General features: G+C 45.4%; 1 protein-coding gene across 2 annotated transcripts; it reads left to right on the forward strand.

The window, feature by feature from the left end:
* The first annotated feature begins 961 nt into the window (after nt 1-961).
* VGLL1 (vestigial like family member 1) lies at nt 962-24,221 on the forward strand. Of its 2 annotated transcripts, none has more exons than XM_040266250.1 (5): nt 962-1,181; nt 5,460-5,678; nt 16,425-16,844; nt 18,644-18,703; nt 23,878-24,221. In XM_040266250.1, the coding sequence occupies exons 2-5, from the start codon at nt 5,477-5,479 to the stop codon at nt 23,919-23,921; spliced, it is 726 nt and encodes a 241-aa protein (XP_040122184.1). In that variant the 5' UTR covers nt 962-1,181; nt 5,460-5,476; the 3' UTR covers nt 23,922-24,221. The 2 variants fall into 2 exon arrangements, with proteins under 2 accessions (XP_040122184.1, XP_040122183.1); XM_040266249.1 differs by having other exon boundaries at nt 963-1,171.
* Nucleotides 24,222-24,691: the final 470 nt, after the last annotated feature.

Genomic DNA, 24,691 nt, shown 5'->3' on the forward strand with positions numbered 1-24,691 from the left:
ACAGGAAGAGTCCACAGCCTAAGCATGGCCGAGGAGACTTTCTGTGCCATGGCCCCATCTCTCCTCTCCCCTCGTCTCCGGCCATGCTGGCCTCCTCACCCTTCTGTGAACAGGTTGGGTGTGATCCCATCTTTTGTATTAGATGTTCCCCCAGATATCAGGCAAGCAGGTATTGACATGCTTCCCCACTACCTGGGGTTCTGATCAAATGTCACCTCATCAGAAAATTTTTTCGTGAACATCCGAGATAAATGAGACACTTTCTATTCCCTGGCTGATTAATTTCTCTTTATAGTACTTACTGACAGCTGACAAGTCCATATACTATAGGCAAACATAAAACATGTTACATATTTATTATTCCCCAAAGGCAGGGATTTGGTCTGTTTTGTTCACTATGGAACAAAATTCCCAGAATGGTGCCTGGCATATAGTAAGTGTTTAATAAATATGTTAAATTAATATGGTTGAAACAGAGAATGGGAGAAGCAAAGAACGGCTCCAGGCTTTGGGGTCTGAATGATGGTGCTATTGCAGATTTTTCAGAATGCGGACTGGGACTCCTTTGCTGTGAGCCTGAAGCTGGAGTCCTGAACTGCTTCATCTATTGCAGGTTTGGAGAAGTCTTCGATCCCTCTGGGCCCATGGAAGCCTGAGAAAAGTCCAGAATCCTAGAGGGCTGAGCTCCCTTTCTCTTCCCACGGGAAGAAACTAGTGACCAGCCAAGCTTTCTCTCAGTGCCAAAGTCCCATCGGTTGGATCCCAGCCCCAGCACTGATGCTGGAGACGCTACTACTCTGTGTGTGGTTTCCGGGCAAACAATTGGCTGCCCACTTTAAGAGACAATATCGCTAAGCACTTTTTTTTAATGCAAAAAGAAAGAAATAAAAAAAGAACTACCTATTTTCCTCATTCCTGCAGGTGCCCAACCCGATTGACTTGTTGGAGTACATTTTCTGCATTCTTAATAGATAGCTAGCAGGAAATGCTTCGTATAGGCTCAGCTAGAGGGGTAGAAAGTTAGCGAGGGGAGGGCACAAGATCGCCAGGCCCTGCTCGGACCAGTACTGAGCTGCTCTAAAGCAGGCCAGGCAGCTCCAGCCAGCAAAACACACCTTCGACCAGCCATAGCATCTTGCTGTGTCTCCGCCGCCGATGGTCGAGAATTAAGGTGAGAGAAGGTGGGAACTCTGGGGGAGGCAGGAGGGATGGGAATTTAACTGAGAAGGAACTGGGGCTGGGGGGGAGGTGGTGGTGGTAGGGGGCATCACATGCTTTGCTTAAGGAGATGTCTTCCGGTGCCTTTGGGGCTTTGTTCCAGGTGATAACTGTGACAACCTCTCAGACTCCCCATCCCAAGCCCAGGGGTGCTGGGTACCATTTCTCAGAAAGGTGGTAAGCGTGTGCAGGTAGGCATCCTGGTGGAATGGAGGCCAAACTATTGCTCTTGCTTTCCTCTTGGCCCAAAATATTTGGGCCGAAAACCAGGCATTATTTCAATGCCTACTTGGTGTCTTAAATTTCTGAGCACTGGGGAATATTGTAATTACACTATTTGAACTGCACACCTGGCAAAGCTTGGCCAAGGCCAAGGGTTTTGTCTGCAAGAGGCTTTTGCTACAAAGCCAGGCGCCAATACAGCATCTTGGCCAGGAAAGTCCTACCCTCGGTTCCAGCTTTGCGGCACCTCCTTCTAAGCCAGACCCACCCCACCACTTCATTTCCCAAGGAAAGAGACCCTTCAAGGAGGGTTCGTGTGGGGATGAAACTGCTCAAGTCACTCCAGAGGTCCAGTGGGAGGCGATTCTGTAAAGGATTAAACCAGGTAACAGCTCACAGATGTGAATAGCCCTCGAATACAGACCCTCATCCCCTGAGGTCTGACTACAGCCAGGGAACTGCTCATGAGATGTGATCCAGAGATGTACTCCAGGGCTTTCCTTTAGAGTATGTGTCCATGTGTTTGGCAAGGAAAAGAGGGGCATGCATAGGACTTAAGATTTATTGAGGATCCGCAGTTGTGTGAGGTCTGAGCTCAGGTGAGGGGGACCGAGACGGTATTTTCTGATCTGCTCTATTTCTATGGAACTAGCATATGGTCTTTGCCCAGGGAGGCTAGGAGCGTGTTTCACGGCACTGATGTCTCAGGGGTCCGGCCAGCTGCTTCTCATGGCTTCAGGGAGACTTAGCAAGGAGAGGTGGCAGGCTGGGTCATACCTGAGCCAGTAGCACCGGCCACTGGCAAGAGGGTAAGAGGGCAAGACACACAAAGGTGCTAAGCTGCTCTTGCAGGTGAAGGCTTCCAGGAGACACCATGAGATTGCGCAGACAGACCGTCTGCTGGCCTGACTGGGAGCCAGAGGACTGGATCAGGATGGGAGTCCCATGGAGGGGAAGGGACTGTTCGCCCCGACAGGTAGAAAGGGATGGTGAGAAAAGGCCAGACACCGAAACCAGGGAGACTTGGGTTCAAACCTCAGCTCTGCCACCACCTAGGTGCATGGCCTGGGCTCTTGATTTCCTCTTTCTCTAAGCCCAGATTTGCTCATCTTTAAAATGGGGATAATAGTACCTAGTCTGAGGGTTGTAAAGATTGGAGAAAATATATTTGGAGCCTCTGGGACAGAATAGGTCTTCTGTGAACTGCAGCTTTAGCAAAAAGGCTTCATCCATGCTTATCATTACTTGGTCATTCATAATACCATCGCTTTATCATTCATTTGATTTGCTATTTTTTGGAAATATATTTGATAGATAACATTGTGTAGATTTAACACGTACAACATGTTAATGTGATGAATTTATATATTGTCATACAATTACCATCATGGCCATAATTAACACCTCTATCATGATGCATCATTACCCTTTCTTTTTATTGGTTCAAATAATTAAATTCTAGTCTTTTAGCAAGTTTGATGATTAGAATGCAGTATTGTCTAGATTCACTGCACTGTGTGGTAGATTTCTAGGGCTTGTTCACTGCTTGTTGCACATTTATTCCCTTAAACAACATTGGTCCTGTCTCCCCTGCCCCTGGGAATGACCATTTTATTCTGTAGTTTGGCTCTTGAAAATTCTACAGATAAGTGAGATTATACTTTGAGATGCTATAACGTGCTCAAGGATTACACCTTTGCTTTATTGCTCAAAGTCCCAAGTATCTGAAGATATCATGTGCTTTTTCACTGAGGAATAATTTGCCTTCAGTGAAACTTGCAGATCTGAACTGCACAATTTGATGAGTTTTGACACATCTGCATCCATATGTAACCCTCAGCCTCTTCAGGATGTAAGACATTTCCAGCACCCCTGTGAGTCCACTCTCACCCTTTTCCAAGCTCTGCCTCAAGGCAACTGCTGTCCTGATTTTTATCACCATAGATTATTTGTGCCTGTTTCATGTAAGTGAAGTCATACAATATGCAGTCTTTCGTGTCTGGGTTTTGTCACTCAGGTTAATGTTTTTGTGATTCATCTATGCTGTTGGGTGGATGTAGTTTGTGCCTTTTTATGGATGAAGAACATTCCATTGTATGAAAATGTCACAGTTCGTTTATTTGTTCTCCTGGTGATGGACATTTGGGCTGTTTTCACTTTTGTAAACAAAGCCACTACGAACACTCATGTAGAAGTCTTTGTGCACACATCTGTTTTCGTTTCTCTTGGTTATGTGCCTAGAAGTGGTATTGCTGGGTCTTATGGTAAGTGTATGCTTAGCTTTAGAAGACACCGCTGGATGGTTTTTCAACGTGGTGGCTCCCATGTTTTTTTGAAATAAGAATACAGTGGATTCATTTTTTTTTTAGGGTGGTGCCTGGTGATGCTTAACATGTCTATCACCCAGGGGGAAACAGATTGACGTGCTCAATCAAAGGCTTCTAGAGACAGCAGAATCCAGCTGTGACTGGGGCTAAGATTCTGAAAGGAGAACTTTTAAATAAGGGTCCTCTGCTTACTCCCAGATTCCCTCCTAATGTTCCCGTGATAATCGACTGACACTTCTGGCAGAAAAATAAAATAGGCTGAAGAATTCATATACCCCAACCTCTTCATTTTACCCTAGAGGAATCTGAAGGCCAGAGAGGCCCTGTGATTTCCCCAAAGGCACACACCCAGTCAAGGGCAAGCCCAGGTCCTCTGAGCCCTAATTGGTGTGATTTCCTTGCATTGTGCTTTCTCTGCACGAAATGGCATTTCATCACTCAGCCATTGTTTACTTAGTGTTAGGTGCTAGAGATAAAGAAATGAATAAGAAATGGCCCCCATCCTCCTGGATCTCAGAGACTAGACCAGGAGATGGGCTATTCAACTCTAGTCATTTGCATTATATGCATCAGAATGACTAGATTCGAAATGTCTTTAGCCAGAACTCTGGGCAAGTTGGATTGGATGGCCAGAGGTGACGAAGCACCCAGAACTATTATTTCCCTGGTAAAGGAAGGCCATGGCTTCTCTGCAGTGCCGTCTGCGTGCCTGGTCACTGCCTGGGTGCAAGAAAGGACAGCCTCTGCCCTCAGGGAGCTCACAGGTAAGACCCATTGAGGCCAAGTTGAAGGCAATTCAGCAAATGACTGTTGGGGCATTTGCTCAGTATTGAGCAGGCACCGCTCTAGGCGCACAGGAAGCCTGGTGAACAGAGTGCTCTTTCCCAACAGAGTATCAGCGTGAAAAGTGTTAGCTGCATTGGGTGCCGAGTGTGTCTTTCTGGGGAGTCCCTGGTGGCCTGGTAATTAGGATTCCAGGCTTTCACTGCCATGGTCCGAGTTCAGTCCCTCACTGGGGAACTGAGATCCTGCAAGCCATGCTGTGCAGCCAAAAATAAATAAATAAATAAAACAATATGCACCCGGATTTAAAGCTCTGACATTTTCTAAGTGACTCTGGGCAGAGTATGTCTGTCTGGAGGCCTTGATTGTAATTGCTAATTCTAAGATGGGGTGGGGGTGAGTACAGGACCCCATCCCACATGAGTCACCCTGTCAGGGGGAGCAGGAGAATTTGGTATGTTTGGTGCTTCTGCACATAAGTGGGCAAGGTGGAAATCAAGGCTTGCTAGGGAAGCAAATTGTCAGTATCCACTGATTGCTTAGTCAAGGTCTACTGGAGTACTCGTGCCCTTGTTCAGGGGAATCTAGTGGGAGGCAGGCACTTCCCCAGCTGGCAAATTACTGCAGTCTTTGGCTTCAGTGTCCTTTCCCCCCCCCCTTTTTTTTTTCATTTCCTGATGCTCTTCTAATCATGTTCCCAGGCACTCTTTTGCATTTATAAGAGAGGACCCTTCAGCACTTTATCTTTTTTCCTGAAGACTGCTAGGCAGCTGTGCAGCTCCTGGGAGCCCCAGTGAGAGAACCTGAACCTTAGGCGCAAACTGCTTGTCCTCAAGGAAGCCACTTCTGCCAACTTAGCCAAACCGCTTGGAAAAAGAGTGCCAGTAACATTTTGCATTTGCTCTGCAGCTCTCCCCTGAGTCACCATGGAAGACGTGACGAAGACCACCGTCCACACACAGAGCCCTATTAAAACTGAATGGAATTCCCGCTGTGTCCTTTTCACCTATTTTCAAGGGGACATTAGCAGTGTGGTGGATGAACACTTCTCCAGAGCTCTGGGCAATGTCAAGAGCCCCCAGGGACAGAACCCTTCCAGCCCAAGTGGAGATGTGCTGCTGAGGAATGGTGAGCATGTCGGGAGGGAGGGGCTGGAATTCCCTATCAGGCTATCATCAAAGAACAGTTCTGATGTTCTGAGACGTGTGTATATTTGCTAAAGGCACATCATTCTGTTCCGTGAGAAACCACACCCCTTCCTCAGAAGTTTTGCTTGAAAATGGACACTGTTTATGGAATTCCCTAGTGGGCTAGTGGTTAAGACTCCACAGCAGGGGGCACAGGTTCCATCCCTGGTTGGGGAACTAAGATTCCACAAGCCACATGGCGTGGGCAAAAAAAAGAAAAAAAAAGGACACTTTAATCAAATTAATATACGGATTTCATTGTGTCCTCAATTAGGTTAAATGCTAGGTTCACACTCAGTATGTGATGAGAGCACCATTATTATTATTACTACCTTGGTCTGATAGGGCAAGAACACCAAAGGAGTTGGGCATGTGTCCCCTGTAGAAACACCCAGGCTCCTCTCAGTTAATAGTGGGTGGAGTGGGGCAGAGGGAGGTGGATAAAATGATTGTCTCTCCGCATCCCTCTCCCTACCCTTAACAGTACTGGGGGTGTCTATTGCACACACTATTGGGTGATTTTTTTTTAAAGCATTGTCTCATCTCAAAACACTTACTTCAAGAGTGCAATGCCAAAAGGTGCTGAGCTTATGCCTTGAATGCCCTGCTCCCGTTGGAGGATGGACATGCCTCCCAGGAGGGGGCCTCTGCCTGTGGGTGAAGAGCTCACTGGTTTTCAGAAGCCATCACTCTGACTGGCTAGACTCTGGGTCTGGATAGGGAATTGGTGTATTAGCCTCTCTAGCCTTTCAGAATTTGCTTCTCTCCTAGAAATAACTTTTCCAGTCAGGTGAGATGGTTTTCTCAGAGACTCTTTGGAGTTCAGGAAACATGTGAAAGGGGAGCATAGTAGGAGCAGGTACTAAAGTTAACACCAGGGACCAGGGGCTGGGTGGAGAGCATGGAGGTGCTGTCTAAGGGTGTGCTGAGTACTTCAGAGCAGCTGCAGGAATGGCTGCTCTTGAGTCATTTGGGGAATTGATGCGTGGGTAAAAGCCCATCCATGTGGTCAGTGGGATTCAGAGGCTCTATCTGGCTCCTAGGAAGGGTCAAAATCCTAGGCTTTTCATGTATAGCTAAGTCTGTCCACTTTGGCTATTTGACTGTGTTAATTCTAAACACATTGCCTTGAATATATGACAGTCGTTTCTTTGTCAGCACCAGCAATTCGTCATCCCTCATTTTCTCACTCCTGCTTGCCTCGTAAACCCAACCTGATATATAACTGATTTTTGGTTGCTTATTGTCCCATTTCTTGGTTTCATTTTGCAGCCAGACTCCTAAGAGGTATCCATGCATGCTCTTTCCTCTTCCTCTTCTGCTCTCTCAGATCTGCTCCACTCAGGCTGTCATCCTCATCACTCTTTGAAACACTGTTATCCAGGCTCGTGGGAGACTTCCACTTTCCAAAGCAAATAGTCTTTCTCTGTCCTCATCTTAGCTGACTTATCAGCAGCATTTGCAGCAGTTGATTGCTCCCTCCTCTTGGAAGTAACCTCCTTCGCTTGGATTCCATAATATCATACTCATGGTTTTCCACCTCTCTCCCTGGTTACCCCTCCTTCTCAGTCTCCTTTGCTGAATGTCCTCTTCTCTTCAAGGCTTCATCTCTTAAACATTTGAGGACCCTAGGACTTTGATCTTAATTTCTCTCTCTACATTCACGCCCTGGGGGATCTATTCTACTCTCTTTGTCTTAAATACCATCTACATAAACACTACCTATGTGCTGATGAAATATCATATCTTTACCCAGACTGGATTTCAGACTTATCTACACAGCTGCCTAGTTGATATCTTTACTTCACATAGCTAATAGGAATCTAAACCAAACAGGTCCCAAGCTAAATTTTCTTTTTAAGATTTTTTTTTTTGATGTGGACCAAAAGTCTATTGAATTTGTTAACAGTATTGCTTCTGTTTATGTTTTGGTTTTTTGACTGAGAAGCATGTGGGATCTGAGCTCTGCTTCCAGGGATCAAACCCACACTCCCTGCACTGGAAGGCTAAGTGTTAACCACCAGACCAGCAAGGATGTCCCCCAAGCTGAACTCTTGATCTTCCCCTCACCCTGCTCTGTCCATAGTCTCAATAAATGGCAGCTGCATCCTTCCAATTAATTGCAGTCATCTTTAACTCCTCTCTTTATCTGATACCCCACATCCAACCCTTTGAACAATTCTGCAAGTTCTACCTTCAAAGTTTGTCTGAGCTCTGAACATGTTTCTCCACCTCCACTCCTGTCCCCTTAGTCTGAAAAGCCATCCTCTCCCCACTGGATTTTTGCCTCCTCGTCAGTCTCTGCTTCTTCCGTTGCTCCCCTTCAGTCTGTTCTCAAAGTAGCAGTCAGAAAGTTGTACCATATCATTTCTCTGTTCAAAATCCTCCAGTAACTTCTCATCTTGCTGCTGCTAAGTCGCTTCAGTCGTGTCCGACTCTGCGACCCCACAGACTGCAGCCCATGAGGCTCCCCTGTCCCTGGGATTCTCCAGGCAAGAACACTGGAGTGCGTTGCCATTTCCTTCTCCAATGCATGAAAGTGAAACGTGAAAGTGAAGTCGCTCAGTTGTGTCCAACTCTTAGAGACCCCATGGACTGCGGCCCACCAGGCTCCTCCGTCCATGGGATTTTCCAGGCAAGAGGGCTGGAGTGGGGTGCCATTGCCTTCTCCACTTCTCATCTTACTTGGAGTCAAATCCAAGGCCTTATAGGGGGCCCTCACTTGCCTGAGCCCCTGTCATCTTTCTGATCTCATCATCCTCTCATTCCAGCATAGCTTCCTTGCTCTTCATAGCGTGTGGGGTACAGTACGGCCTCAGGCCTTTTGTACTTCCTCTTTACCCTCTTCCTGAAATGCTCTTTCCCAGGTAACTGCAAGACTTCCCCTTCATTGAAATCTCTTAGAATGTCGTCTTTCAGACTGGCCTTCCTGAACAGTCTATTTAAAACAGAAGTCTCCACCCTGTCACTGTCTTACCCTGTTTTATTCCTCTTAGCATGCGTCACCATGGGGCATATTGTGTATTTTACGGGTTTCTTATCTCTTCCTACCCCCTAGACGCTGTCGGTCTGTTAAGTGCTGTTTTCCAAGTACCCACCCTAATGTCCGACACATGGAAGATACTCAATAAATATTTAGGGAATGAATGAAATTGTGATTTGGATTACAGGGTGCTGATGTCTGTCATTGATGGGGTTACTGGAGAGACAGTATCATTTGGTATATGGCTTTAGACCCAGGCACCCTGGGGCTGGGTCAGCTTTACTGTTGTTTAACCATGTGACCTCAGGGCATATCACTTCATTTCTCTGGGCCTCTGTTTCCTCATCTGTAAAACTGAGTATCATTGAACTAAAGGAGGAATCGTGAGATTACTCATGTCAAGTGGCACATAGTAAGTGCCATGGCGGTGGTAGTTAATTTTTGTGGTGTGTGAGGGCTCGAGGCAGGTGTTTTGAATGTCTACAGTGGATGTGAGGGCCCGCCTTCAAACCAGCAGGACCCTCCCCTCAGCCTCCAAGTTGTCCACTGGCTTCTGCTGGGTGGCCGCTGCCCTGTTTCTTAACTCTCCTGACTTCACTTTGTATTCTATGAAGCCCCTGCCCACCAAGGAAGCTTGGACGTGGTCTTGTATCTGGCCCAAGATAGCCTTCTCTGGCCAAACAGAGGCAGCTTTCTTCTCTACCTACCTTCTGTGTCATCACATTTTCCGTGTGATAGTCTCACAGACCCCCTGACTGTGAAGAGATCTCCCTCGCAGCATGTGTTGTGGGTTAGGCCGATGTTTGTCCAGCTGACTGAACAAATGAAGGAGAAAGCCTCTTTTCTTCAAGGCCTCTCTTACACAGTTAGGAATCAAATTTCTCATAAGCTCTGTTGCCTCCGGGGAGGGTCCCCTGAAAGAAGACGTGTCCCCAGTGGTTCTCACGGGAGGTGTTCTATGAACTGCATGCAGCTTCGAAAATGGTGGGAAATCCATAAAGCGGCTCTTCGTCACCGACACTTAGCATCCTCTCAGCCCCTGCAGGCCTGCCCCAGGCTGCCTGGCCTCAGCGAGGCCCCAGCTAAGCTGAGAACAGGCTCCCATTCATGGGCTCCCATGGCGGGCTCACCCACATTTTAAGGGTACTCTGACAGGCCCATGTGGCTAGGAAATGCCATTGAATTTCCTGGCTGCTTTTTTCAAATCCAAGTTGGGTTTTTTTTATTTACTTAGGTATAATTTATACTGGCCCTACTGGTAGGAAAGAAAACATAGGCTGAAAGTATCTGAATTGTTTCCCTTTTAAAAGGACATTGGCAATTTCAGAGTAGGTAACTCGGAGAAGCTTCATAAATTACCATTTCTGGGGGCTTGTCTTGGTGCACAACCCACCCTGTATTCTTCCTGTCCCAGCCATGAGCCCAGCCCCAGGGCTGGCTCCCTTCCCTCAAGGGCTGCTGAGAGAAGGTATTCGCACAACCTGAGCTCTCTGAGGTCTTTCATAGCCAGTCTCCTCCTCTCCCCTCCTCCAGAATCCAATGGGGTTGGGGAAGAAAGGCTGGGTTTCTTTCTTTCTTTTTTATTTATTTTTTCAATTTTAAAAATTGAAGTATAGTTGATTTACAGTGTTGAGTTAGTTTCAGATGTACAGCAAAATGATTCAGTTATATGTAAGTATATAATATATATTTATTCCTTTTCAGATTCTTTTCCCTTCCAGATTCTTCCAAGATACTGAATATAGTTCCTTGTGAGAGTGTATCTGTTAATCCCAAACTCATAATTTATATTCCCTCTTTCCCCTTTGGTAACTATAAGTTTGTTTTCTGTGCCTGTGAGTCTGTGTTTTATAAATAAGTTCTTTTTAGGTTCCACATATAAGCAATATCATAATGATATTTGTCTTTCTCTGTCTGGCTTCCTTCACTCAGTAGGACAATCTCTAGGTCATCCACACTGTTGCCCATTAGCACTCTCACTAATAATGTTTCTAATGGCCAACATCTATTGAGTGCTTCCTATGTTCCAGGCCCTTTCCCAGGGGCTGGCACATGAATTATCTTAGTGAATCTTCACAGTAACCTTTTGGTTAACTCTCACCGTGCTCATTTCCTGATAAGGAAACTGAAGCTCAGAGAATCAAGTGACTTGTTCAAGATCCCACAGCTCATAAGAGCAGCTGTTTACAACCAGATCATTCGATTCTAGATACTGAGCTATTACTGGGCTTTCCAGGTAGCTCAGTGGGAAAGAATCCACCTGCCAATGTATGAGATCTGGGTTCGGTCCCTGGGTCAGGAAGATCCCTTGGAGGGGGAAATGTCAACCCACTCCAGTATTCTTACCTGGAAAATCCCACAAACGGGACCCTGGCGAGCTACATACAGCCCATGGGGTAGCAAAAAACTCGGACATAATTGAACATGCATGCACAGAGCTTTTAGCCATTTTCAAAATACAAGTACATGTTCTGTATTTCATCTCCATTTTCAGTTGGGAAAGGGAACCTGGCTAATCAGCAAAGGACCTAGACAGGTGGTTGTGAAGGAGGGGGTGAGACTGAGTAGGAAAGTCTCCCCCGCTACACACACATGGGGTACCCTGAAACAGAGCTGTCCCCCACAAGCTGTCTCTCTGTCCTAGTGTTATTTCAACCTCAGCTAATACAAATAATATTTCTTTGTTTCTGGAGTAAATACATCAGAGACAAATGCCACCAGCCAAAATGGCAGAGAGGGGAGTGTCAGTGTGTGCACATCGGTCAGGCCAAAGTTGGGAACTTCATGGGGCAAGATATGTGTGTGTGTTCAGAGGGTTCTCGGCTTCAACTTCATTGTAAAGCAGTATTTGTATTAAAGGTGGAGACGGGACAAAGAAGGAAGGAAGGAAAGATTAGATGGAAGGCAACCAGGCAGTTATGCACTGGCCTTTCACAGCTGTGACTCAGGTTCACTGAGTCAAGTGGGTTCTTAAGTTTTTACTTTAAAACTAATTTTTCTAATCACGAAGATACTGTGTTAAGTTTTGAAACTTTACAAAACACAGAGAAGCATTCAGGACACAAAACCACATGCACATCTAGGCGTCCATACTAAGTTTTACAACCTAACGTCACGTGGCTTTTTAACGGGTAATAAACCATATATATCTTCACTGCCATTTCATGTTCTACTAAGACATCATTTTATGCCTCAAGAGTATCCTTTTTTATAGGTGTTTCAAATCTGTTAAAATTTTTGGACATTTAGATTGTTGCCAGTCTTTCACTATATGTAAATATCACATTGAATATCCTTGCAGCTCAACTTTTACATGCATCATTGATTATATTCTTAAAATATATTGTTGTGGGTAGAATGACTATATCAAAAAGTCCACTCAGATTTTAGGGTTTTGATATCTGCTGATAAATTGCTGCCAGAAATGTTATGCCCGTTATGCTCATCTGCCACCTTTCCAGCTGCAGAGTGGGTGCATTCTCAAGATAATAGGAGGCAGAGCTGGCCAAGCGTGAAGCTGAGACTCAGCCAGCTCTCCACCTGCTAGTTCTGTGGCCTTAGGCGAGTTACATTAACCACTTTGAGTCTCTATTTTCTCATCTGGACGGTTGTGAAGCTCATCTGGGATGCATCCAGAATGCTAGACAAAGAGCCTGGCCCATAGTAAGTGCTTAGTAAACAAAAGCTCCTCTAGATTTACAATCTTTCCTGCCCATCTTCGATGGATTATTTTTGGGAATTGACACATGGAGCAAAGGCTTCTGAAATCTCCCTTAATTTTTATTTTATTTATTTGGCTGCACCAGGTCTTAGTTGACGCACAGATCTTCGATCTTTGTTGCAACAGGCAAGATCTTTAGTTGTGGCATGTGGGATCTAGTTCCCTGACCAGGGATGGAACCCTGGACTCCTGCATTGGGAACGCGGGTCTTAGCCACTAGACCACCAGGGAAGTCCCAGAAATCTCTCTTTTAGAGCCAATATCTACTCCATCCTCCATATCAGCCCTGCTGCTTCCCAGGCTCCTTGGCTCTGGCCTTTCCTCCCCTCCCTTCTGTGATGAGTGAGGGCAAAGAGACTCCTCAGGCCCCCCGCGTTACCATTTGGCTTTTTTCCTGGTTGATCCTGTAGAGTGTCACAAGCCAGGAGAGAAACCCTTGAATGTGAGCCTACGCTGCGTTTCTAAACCAAAATAATAATTAATAATATTAACCACAGCAGCAGCTCTCACTTCTTGAGTGCCTATAAAGTCCTGGGCACCATGCTAAACCTTTTACATGGATTGTTCCCTTCCATCCATGGGAGGAGACATGCTCACTGTCATTGGCTGTTAAGGGGAAGCCTCTCTGAGGGGTTGACATTGAAGCTGGTGTGTCCAGAAGCCAGCCTGGAACAGGGTGTCAGGGCCACCATGCAAGGACAGAGTGTAGGGAGGATCCTCTGGGGTAGAAGCAAACTCCTTGATGCCTAGAGGTGCTTTCTAGAAGGTTCTGGGGCTCTCAGAAGCATCTATGGTGGTCATGGGTGATGTCTCTGGGTTTGCTTAACAGGTGGGAGGGTAGCTTGACATTTTCATCCTGAAGGGATAAGGAGGAAATGGGGACTTGTGCTCTCTGAACAGGACCTGGTCTTAGAATCAGGGGCTTCGTGAATGCTAGAGGCATGGATGGAACTAAGAGGCAGGGGCTAGATGCTCACAGTAGGAGTCCAGGGGTTGGAAGCCTTTTGTATTCCTACTGAAAGAAAGATCCAGCCTGGGGGGGAGGGGAGGAGCAAAATAGGGGAAGGGGATTAAGAAGTACGAACTACTATGGACAGAAGTTATAAGGATGTAATGTATAGTTCAGAGACTATAGTTAATATTTTAGAATAACTATAAATGGCGTATAATCTCTAAAAATATTGAGTTACTCTGTTGTATACCTGAAACTAAAATAATATTGTAAGCCAATTATATTTCAGTTTTAAAAAAGACTAAAGCTGCATCCACTTTAAGACATCATAAGATATGGGGTGGTTAATATTTCATAAACACTGCCTAGTATAGACTCACATCTGAAGGAAAAAAATAGAATATGAAAAACCTAGCCTTCCCTAAATGTCCCCAAAGTGTTCCTTGCTTGCTCTCCATTCGTTACTGTAGGCTGGGGTTTGAGAAGGCAGTGGAGTCTTGCCTGGGGCTCTAAGAGGGGGAACTCAGGTAAGAAAGTGTCACCAGGGCCACTTATTTGCACCGGCCACCGTGAGCCAGTCCAGTGGTTCTCCGACTAGATGGGTGTGGTTACTGGAGCAGTTTGTCCAAGAAGCCTGAGAAAGAGACCACCAAAGTCCAGGGTGTCCACTCCATGGGGCACCACACCCAAGCCTGCCCTGGAAAGGTGACTTTTCTGGGCTCCCCAAGGCCTACAATTGGGTTACTGTGAATTCAGGATTGGGACTCTCTCTGTCTTCCCACATACTCCCATCCAAACTGTGCTCTGGTGCACTCAGTGACCAAGTGCGACCTTGGACAGGCACATCCACCCACTCCCCTTAACCTTTCAGTCAGACAATTCTGGAAGGGAAGCAGTTAAAGAAAATATTCAAAACACGCTGGGGCCCTGCTTTCCACATTTCAAGCCTTCCAAACCTTGGTCCTATGTATGAGATCTGGAAGGCCAGTTCAGATGGAAACTGCCCAGTGGTCAGAGGCTAAACATTGTTTCTCATTTGTGCTTAGGACATGCAGTACCCTCATTCAATATGAAGCAGGAACAGTGATTAGCCTAAGTCAGCTTAATCATCCTATTTGTGCTACACAGTGGCCCTGAATTGCTACTACCCCACATAGATACTGCCTCGAATTGCTACTACCCAGCAGATAACAGTTTTCAAAAGTAGCAGTCATCCTCAGGAACAAATCTTGCTAATTGTTTCATTGCCCTTGACCTCATTAAAAGAAGCCAACCGTCGACCGTTGCTCATGAACAATGTGAAAAGTTGAGCAGAATATCTGCTATGTAGGGTAGGGCTTGTTTTGCCCTTACCATCTATATTACATGAAAAGCTGTGCTGGTGGGTAAGATACTCCAGCATCACTGGGCAGACCTATCAGAAAAGATCCAGGCAAACTGAACATTCAGGAGCGCTGGGTGAGGTGCACGAGGAAGGGAAGGGGGCCAGACGGCCTCTCCAGCCCTCCAGTCTCCCTTTGTCTCCACACCCACGCCCCCTTCATTATCTTGGATAGATGAGAACCTCCAGGCTTTAAGCACCATCTGCCAGGGCTCTCTCCCGCCTCCCCTCTTGCCTGAGTGGGTGTTGAGAATGGGGAAAACATCCGTTCATGTCAAGCTGCCCAAGACTCTTTGAGAACTCCAATTCAGCTGCTGTTAGAGGCATAATTTGAATAGTGTCTCTGAGACCACAGGAGACTCCATCCCCATTAGCTAGTCCACAAGAATTTTACAAGAAGAGCCTGAGTCACCACTTGACCTTGAACATTTTGCTTTTATAGGAAGAAGTCCCAAGAAACTGGGCTTCCCTGGTGGCTCAGATGGTAAAGAATCAGCCTGCAATGTGAGAGACCTGGGTTCAATTCCTGGGTTGGGAAGATCCCCTGGAGGAGGGCATGGCAACCCACTCCAGTATTCTTGCCTGGAGAATCCCCATGGACAGAGGAGCCTGGTGGGCCACAGTCCACAGGGTCACAAAGAGTCAGACATGACTGAGCCCATGAAGCAACCACTTTCCTACCCATCACTGACCCCCTCCAGCTCTGATCTCTACTTGGCTAATCTGCTTTGCTAACTTGGTCCAGTCTCTTAACATCCCCATGGCCCAGACCGTTCTTGAAAATGAAGTTTCAACCCCCAGACTTGTATGATACTGGCAACCAGTGTTTGGAATACATTGAAGAGGAAAGGCTTCACAAAACTTTATGAAGGGTTCTTTTCTTCAGTGTATTCAAGACATCAGCTATAAAATAAAAGTCAAACAATGGCAACAAACAACATAAATCACCTTTAATCAAGTAATTCTACTTCTAGAAAAGTTTCCTTGAGGGGCTAGTTGGACAAGTATATAGAGATGTATATATGAAGATGCTTATCCCAATGTTGTTAATTGAAAATATGGAATAACTGAGCTGCCCAAGTATTGTGTTTGTTAGTCATGTTACTGCCTTCTGACAGCATGCCATGCAGTGATTTGAAAAGCTGGTGTTGGTTCTATTTGTTGCTCTAGCAGGATGTTTGTGATATTTTAATAACATAAGAACAACTGGAAAAACAATGTGTACATATATAGAAACATCCTGAAAAGAAGTACACCTAAAGATAGACACTGATAGTCTCTGATATTATGCTTTGAGTGATTTTTTTAACCTTCTCTACATTTTTCACATTAAAAAATACATTATATTAACCATGCATAGTAGGTGTGTGCATTCTCAGTTGCTCAGTCATGTCTGACTCTTTGCAACCCTTTAGACTGTAACTCCATGGGATTTTTCAGGCAAGAATACTGGAGTGGGTTGCCATTTCCTCCTTCAGGGGACTTCCCAACCCAGAGATCTATTGAACTGGCATCTCCTGAATCTCCTGCATTGGCAGATGGATTCTTTACAACTGAGCCACCTGGGAAGCCCCTGTGTTAACCATAAAAAAAGCTAATTCCATTTTGAAAACAATAAACAAAACTGTCTTCTAAATCTTTCCTTCCCAGATAGTGACATGCCTCCAAATCAGTGGCGTTTCTCTGCTCCGTGGACGAAGCCACAGCCGGAAGTACCTTTTGCAAATGGCGCCGCCAGCTGCAGCTTGAATGGATCTGGTCTCATGCCTATGGATCAGTACCCACTGTCCCTGACTGGGGGCCCCTCCGTTCAGCCTGGCGAGCTGTGGCATTTCTCCTCCCTCGCCAGCCCCAGCTTCCCAGAGCCTGGCTACCCTCATGCTTTTTCCACTGGGCACTTGGTTCCGGAGCCCCAGCCTGAGGGGAAGTATGAGCCCCTCCTAAGTCTCCTCCAGCCAGAGAGATGCCTAACCCATCCTCAAGAATCTGCCTCGTGGGAGGATGGCAACTCTGCCCAGATGGCCGGAAGCACAGGATTGCTCTTCAACCTGCCTCCCAGCTCAGCCCACTGTAAGGAAATGCTTCCAGTACAGTTGGAGGGTTGCTTCTGATTGGTTGTGGTTGAGAGTGAATTGGCATGAAATGGGATGGGAAGACTAATTGCTGCCTCTCCAGCTGTGGGGCCTCTGAGGGACAAAACATCTATCTTCACTAGGCTGTATCGATAGTCACTGTTTAATGACTACAGGGTTGCATAGATAGCCAGCCAGATGCAGTTGGCCCAGAATATTCACCCGGGTCTGCTGACTCGGACTCAGCCTAGAAAAATGATGGACTGCTGCCTATAATCTAAGGGTCTTGCATTCACCTCACTGTGAACTGCCAGATAACCCATGTGTAAAACAGAGCTCAGTGATACACCTATAGGCTCAAAACTATCCTCCAAACAGGTTGGCAACTTGCAATAATGCCAGACTCCTGGGTAGAAACAAGGGCCGTCTATACCAACCATCTGCTCCACATATTAAAATTCAGAGAAACAATGGAGGCCGCCCCCTTGCTGCCTGGAAACCGTCATGGTGCCTGGCTGTCTGGGGCTTTTTCTCCCTGACCCCTACTCCTCACCCAAGCAAAAACCTCCTTAATGCTCATTCACTGTTTTATTCCATTTACTCACTCACCCGACATATTTAATTAGCACCTACTAGATGCAAAATCTTGCCTGGAGAATCCCAGGGACGGGGGAGCCTGATGGGCTGCTGTCTCTGGGGTTGCACAGAGTCGGACACGACTGAAGTGACTTAGCAGCAGCAACAGCAGCAGATGCAAAATACTTATCAAGAAAAAAGACTCCCTTCTTTGTAAAAGGATGGGAAAGAATTGGCCTGAAGTGTACTTTGACCAAAAAAAACAAGTGACTCTCATGTAAGATTTGCCCTTCACATGAAATATTGGTAATAATAGATGCTTCATAGTTTCTTGGGGCTGAGTCTCCATCTTTGGCTTTCTGCACCTTGGATGAGTTTTCTTTTATAGCTCCCTGGTCTGTGCCTGAAAGAAATTGCCAGAAGCTGCTTTTACTTCTGAACTAAGTATATTTATGTTACACCGAGGTCTAAAGTCAGATGCTGTGTTCCATCCTAATGTCAAAAACAAATTTTCTGTTAAAATACCATTCCATCATTTGCAGAGTTTGATTAGCAATGTACTTAAACAGTAAATCATAAAAATGTCAAGCTTGGGAAACCTATGAGAATTCCCACCCTTGTCCTCTTTTTCAAAAATCTGTTCCTGCTGGATTCAGAGGGGAAAATGAGGCCAACTGTGTGTATATGCTTGTGCGCACACAGCGGAACCCTGTCTTGATGGATGGTTAGAACACAGCTCAAATCATCACGTCCCAAACAAAACAAGCCCATGCAGTTCAAATCAAATTTAGCAAAGATTTAGCAAACATCTAGTATATGCCAGGCACATCATAGCAAAGCCACAATGCCAGCATTATCATAGTCCCGAAAGTCCTAGATGCATTCTCAAACAAATATTCATCACCAAAGTCTCAACTGTTGCCAACTCTTTACACTCTCCATCTAATGCTGATATCTACTGGATGAATCAGTGGCTGACAGTCCAGGATCTGTTGAAGAAGTCAGCAACCCTTGATCAGAAACACTGCCCATAATATGGGAACAAAACCCCAAGGGCATACAAAACAGAAGTGTCTCTGTTTTTGTAGCATCTGATAAAAGAAAATATGTCAAATGTCAAAATTGAGGAGCACATGATTTGGGGTTCCTTGGGGGGGCTACTATGCACTTTTCTAACCCAGTCCCTGATTTCATTCCCAATCATATTTTCTTCTTTCCTAGTTAAGAAAATCTATTTCCCCCCTGATGGTGGACCTGCCGGTGCCAGCTTTGCAGTTGAAAGTGAGTGTCTGCTTCTGTCCTTGATATCTTGTCTCCACATCCTGAGAACAAACTTATAGCAGAAAAACCAGGATCTCCAGCAACTGAAATGACCCTCATTTCTGTTATTTAGTGTTTTTACCCTTAGAATTGGCTACCTTTAAGTCTCAAAGAGCCCATGCACTTAGTATCTTGTAAAATGTTTTGCCCATTTTCTAATTTGGCTGTGAAAGCAATTCTATTAAGTTCTTTTATCTGAGCTGGATTTAGTGAGGTAACCAAGGTGATGCAGGAAAATGAACAAATTCATGAAGGTTAGCCTGCTCTTTCCCAGATGTTCAGTTTTCAGCCTAGAACATAGGGCCACCCCAGGACTCTGCAGTCAGAAAATGCCACCTGATACCAAAGGCTAGGACTCTGGGCTCCACATTCAATTTGAAAGTGGTGTCAGTAAGAACGGCCCAATGAGGGCAATCTCTGATTTGACGTGAGGACCTTCATGGCTCAGGTTTGAATCCACCTGCATTAGTTACTAGCTTCAGGAACTTTAACCACATTTCTTCATCTTTCCATACCTCAGTAGCTTTATAAAAGGAGGATTAGAATAATGCCCACCTCATCAGATTTCTGATAAGGATTAATTTACATATATGTATTGACATGTAAATTCTAATGGAAATGAGACCCTAGTAAGTCAGCACACGGTAAGGCAGCAAAAAGTGCCTTTAGGGAGGGCATCCATGTGCCTTCAGCTGTTCTCACTCTGTGTGTCTTGAGAGGCATCAAGGGAAGAGCTGCCACCGCAGCCTTGGATCTCTGGCACTTTACAGATTGGTGTGGAGTGGGGGTGAGCAAAATATATAGACCTCCCTAAAATGTCCACTCCTTGAGGGCCAAGACTTTGAGAGGTGTACTAATCCATCCTGGCACCTGTGGCAGTGCCAGGCATGGAGCTCAGAACATATGTGTCTAATGAATGAGTGAGCAGATGCCAGAAACAATAAAAGAACATCAAAAAAGGAAATGGTAAAAATCTATCTACCGATAGAGTATAAATTAAATTTTTTTGATGCCGTTGAGTGAAACAAGCAAGTCACAAATCACCCTCCATGAGGAATTGGTTGTGCCCAAATGAAAAGATAGATTAAGGGCTGATCCAAGAGCCTTAGCAGTTTTATCAGGCTTCGTGGAAGTCTTCCTGAAGGGATGAGCTCTGCTCACCTTCTAATGTATGAAATCAGGATTATCAAGTCTCCTAAGTACTTGTTAGCTTATACATTTAAAAAATTGTAAGTCTTAGAATTACCAAAAGCCTGATGCTTTCAATTGCTCATAGGCCCAAATTAATAGCAACATCATGTATCGGTGGTGGCTATGAGCTCAGTCCCCACAATGACCTTATGATTCATGTATGAAGACATCTTAGGTGCCTTACATGAGGCATGCAGTGAGTAGAGGTTGGATGAGTGAAGAAATGAATATACCCATTTTATAGATGAGTAAACTGAGTCTCAAACAGGTGAAAGGACTTGGCTTAAGATCATACAGCAAGTGGCAGGGGTACAATTATTTCTTTGCTCTCACAGTGTCATAATCATCAACATCATAAATTACATTAAACATAAATCATCAAAAACAATTCCAACTTAAATCAAGTGTACAGCAGTGAAGACTAGCAACCGGTATGATTGCTTCACTGTATATGGGCTCACTGTCCATCTGTGAGCCAGGACAGTATCCTGAGTAAGATGAGGGGGCACAGAAACTTGAAAAGCATGCAAAGGAGCAGTATTACCCTGAGAAAGGGCCATGTGGAGAATAGTTGACAGGAAGTGTGGAATGGGTACCTGGCTATGCCAACAGCCCCCTGTTGGCTATTCTGCCACTGTGGCTCTGAGCAGAGGGAGGCAGCAGGACATGGAGAGTGGGAAGGGGGTGACTTTCTAGGTGAAAAAAGGACCAGGAACACCCCTCAAAGCCTACATTCTTAAGAGAGCACAGCGCCCATTTCCCCCATCTTGCCTGATGCTGAAAACCAGAGGGGAGCTTGTGAAACACCCAGATTCTGCGCCATCACTTCCTGGTTGAGTAGTTTTGGCATGGAACTCAGTAGCCTCTTTATATGTTTGAGTCTTGATATATTTTATATTAACCTGATTTGGGATTTTTGTTTTGTTTTGGCCATGCCAAATGGCTTGCGGGATCTTAGTTCCCCAACCAGGGATTGAACCTGGGCCCTTGCAGTGAAAATGCTGAGTCCTAACCATGGGACCACCAGGGAGTTCTCATATATTGACCTTATTTTGAAGTGAGCTACATGAAACTGTCAGGAAAGATTTTGGTAATCTGAAAGATTTCCTCTGTTAGGCCCCAGATAAATATTTGTTGAAGGAAGGCAGTCCCCTCCTGCCCCTCCAATATGGTCTAGTCCTCTCAAGTGGGTACCACACACCCACATGAGGCAGAGACCATGTGGAGAGAAGAGCAATCTGCTGGAAGCATAGTTGGAGGGACCTTTCTGGAGGGACTCCTCAAAATTGGTGCCAAAATATTTAGTGAATTTGATTTTTTTTAATCTGCAGAAACAGACAGTGGTTCAGTGTACATTCCTTCAATGTCTACAGAAAATATTGCCAGACATGGTGCACTTATATATATAATGGTGTAGAAAACTCTTCTTGGTCCCTGCTCCCACAGTTATTAGTCTAGTGGGGAAGGTAGACTCCACCAAAAAAAAAAAAAAAGACAAAATAAAATGTTTGCAAGTTACGGTAAGTCTGAAGGAAACATACCAAGTGTTGAAACAGAGCAAAACAGAGGTCAGCTTTGGATAAAGGGGTTCTAGGGTGGCTTCTATGATAAAGTGATGTGTGAACAGGGACCCAGATGGACTGAGGGATGCCGGGAGCTTTAGGAAGAGCTGGGATGGAGATGGGGGAGGCTACCCTGCCCAGACCAGAAGTGAGTGAGGACTAGGAGAAATATGAGTGTGGGCAGAGTCAGCCCTGGAAAGGTCAACTGCGGCCGGGCGACACAGCACCTTCTGGATCATGGTGGGAGGTTGATTTTCTCTTCTAAGTGACTCAGTGAGGTATGGCAGGGTTTGAAGTGTGATCCAATTTGCATTTAATAAGGCCACAGAACTATTGTGCAGAGGATGCACTGGAGAAAGAATTAGTTAGGAGGCCAGAAGCACAAGATGGTGGCCTGAATCAGATGGCAATCATGGTCGCTGGATGAAGTGAATGTGTTTGAGATCTATTAATATGTGAGGTGTTTAGGTTTTCATTTGCCTGCATGAGCAACTCTGTGGATACTGGTACATGTGTGGAAATGAGGCAGATTGTAGGAGAACACAGCTCTGCCTTGGCCACATTCACTCTAGGTGATGATAAGACATGCAAGTGGATGGCCCTCTCCAAAACAGAAGCGGGGGAGAGCCTGAGTAAACTTTTGAGATTGTTTGGTATGAAAACGACACTACAAGCCACTGAATGATCACCCAGGCAGAGAAAAGGGCAGAGGACAGAGTCCTGGAGTGTGCCAATATTTAGAAGTTGGGGGATATGAGAACCAAGCAGACGATACAGAGAAGGAGCAGCCCCTGGGTGGGAGAAGAGCCGGAGAGTGTGGTGTTACAGGAACTCAAAGAGGAGAAAATTTCCAAACACAGAGTGATTACCTGTGTCAAAGGCTTCCGAGAGATCAAATAAGAGAAGGTCAGAGAAATTTCTATTGGATGTGGCATCAGAGATTTTGATAACGTAGTTAAGAGCAGTTTTCGTTAATAGCATGTGGACGAAAGCTGGATGGGGTGGGTTGAAGAGGGAATGGCAGCTGAGAAAGTGGAGATAGTAAATGGCAGTAGCTTCTTGTAGAAGCTTAGCCTTGAGGGAGGTGAATAAAAGTAAGGTAGTAGCTACAGAGATTAGTGGGGTGGAGAGGGTCTTTTATTTATTTATTTTTTAAAGAAGGCAAATATTAGAGCCTATACAGAAAAGTAATTAGCCTTCCCCCCCAAAAAAAACACCCTCAGGTGACCAGGAAGAAAAAATAAAAATAGAGCCTATACGGAGACGGAGATGGATGACAAGACAATGACAATAACTTTATGGCTGGAGACAGTTGCAAGATGTGGGGAAGCATTGGCATTTGCTAGGAGGAGGGGGCATTCTACCATTGAAAGCAGACAAAAGATGGAGAATAAGGACACAGATGCCACTAGATTTGCAGGCTTGTTTGTGGGGAGTCGGAAACATACTAATCAAATGATTCTGAATCAGCTATAAAGGCTGACATGAGTTTTAAGTGGAAACAGTTGGCTGACTTGTGTGATTTTTTTTTTCCCCCCACCAGGGATGTTGGGTTAATATAACGCACAGAGAAGCCAAACTCTGGCTCATCCAGGGTTGAGATTTTGACAAGTGAGCCTGATGAATGAGGGACCATAGCATGGGATCGTGGTATCTAAGCTGCTCAAAGAAGGAAATGGAGGCAGATGGAAGGTGCTGGGTAGTAGAGGTTGATGGATTGGAGGATGACAGTATGTAAAAATGTGGTGATAAGACTGCTTAAGGCAATGACATCGGGAGATGGTGGTTTGAAATTGAGATGGTAGGGGTGCCACCTGTGTATGTGATGACAAGGTCTAGTGTGTGGCCATGGCGAATGGCTGACTGAGGCGCCGTGAACCAAAGGTCATTAGAAGGTGCAGAGAATGGCAAGAACCACGGAAATGAGGTAAAAGAAGAACCCATAGCTCGCTACACCATGGGTGCTGTTTTTATCCTCATTCACAGATGGGAACATGGAGTTTTAGGGAGGTTAAGTAACTTGCCCAGAGTCAAGGTAAGTGCCAGGGTCAGTTTTCTGTCCTTGGTCTTACTGAATAAGCTAGCTGCAGTGTGACCACATGCTAATTCTACTCTACTCCATATAAGGACACTACCTCTTTAACAAATATTACTGAGCCTATCTGTGCCAGGCACTGTTCTAAGGGCTTGACATGTGTTTAACTCATGTAGGCAATAGGTATCATTAGTATTCCCATTTACCAGATGAGGAAAGGGGGGCTCAGATAGGCTAGGTAACTTGCCTGAGGTCACACAGCTAGGAGTGGTGAGGTCAAGACTCAAACCTAGGTTCCTTGGGCACCAAGCCAGCTGCTATCTCATCAAGCTTATTCTATTTTTCAGGAAGCCAGTCTCCAGAGAGAAGAAGAGATCTCTTCTTTTATTGAACATGGGTTTAAAGAGAATTCCTTTTTCCAAACCTGCTTCTGGTTTTCTGCTGTGAATCCAGAGGGTCTGGAGACATCACCGTCCTTTTTTCTTGTTGCCACCAAAGAGCACTGGGTTCAAAGCAACTTTCTGTTCTCTCTGAAATTCTATACTTTTTCTTGGCACCTATGCCCCGCAGCATGTTTTTTTTTTTTTTTTTAACTTGTTAAGTGAATCTTGAGCATATAAGATGGTTAAAAGAGCTGTTTAGTGGTGGGGAGCAAACCTGTAGATTGTTCCCAATAAAATGACAAATTTCACCCTCTGTGTTCACTGCCCTCCTACTTAGCAATTGGCCAACTTGCCCTCCATCAGCATGGTTGCCCATATCAACAGTGACCACATGGTACCCAATGGGGTTGTCCCACTCTTCCAACTGAATATAGAGAGATTCCAGAAACAGCCTGACACTTTCTAGCCTTAACCAGAGGATGCCCAGCTTCCCTGTTAAGGCATTGGCAAGACCCACAGAGAGTGGCTGGGAGGCAGGACGGTTCCTGCATCCTTGAAGTTTGAAGGGAAGCTGAAGAGGTCTCAGGCTGGTCTTGATGAATGAGATACTGTCATTTGGAAAATTTGATCACTCAATTCCAAAACAGTAATTCTAATCACTGAGCAATCTGACAAGTAACTCACAAATTAGTAAGCAAACTGTCCCATCCCAAGCCAGGCCTAAAGTTCTATATCCAGAGCATTCTTAGATGAGCTCTGTGACTTCTTGGCTGCCCTC

This window comes from Oryx dammah, unplaced genomic scaffold, assembly GCF_014754425.2.
Source record: "Oryx dammah isolate SB20612 unplaced genomic scaffold, SCBI_Odam_1.1 HiC_scaffold_23, whole genome shotgun sequence".
Lineage (NCBI taxonomy): Eukaryota > Metazoa > Chordata > Mammalia > Artiodactyla > Bovidae > Oryx > Oryx dammah.

What these genes read in the sequence shown, in the direction of transcription:
- VGLL1 (XM_040266250.1), top strand. Translation starts at nt 5,477, where the DNA reads ATGGAAGACGTGACGAAGACCACCGTCCACACACAGAGCCCTATTAAA. An exon ending in AGATGTGCTGCTGAGGAATG is followed by an intron (nt 5,679 to 16,424) that starts GTGAGCATGTCG and finishes TTTCCTTCCCAG; the next exon opens with ATAGTGACATGCCTCCAAAT. An exon ending in TGCCAGCTTTGCAGTTGAAA is followed by an intron (nt 18,704 to 23,877) that starts GTGAGTGTCTGC and finishes TCTATTTTTCAG; the next exon opens with GAAGCCAGTCTCCAGAGAGA.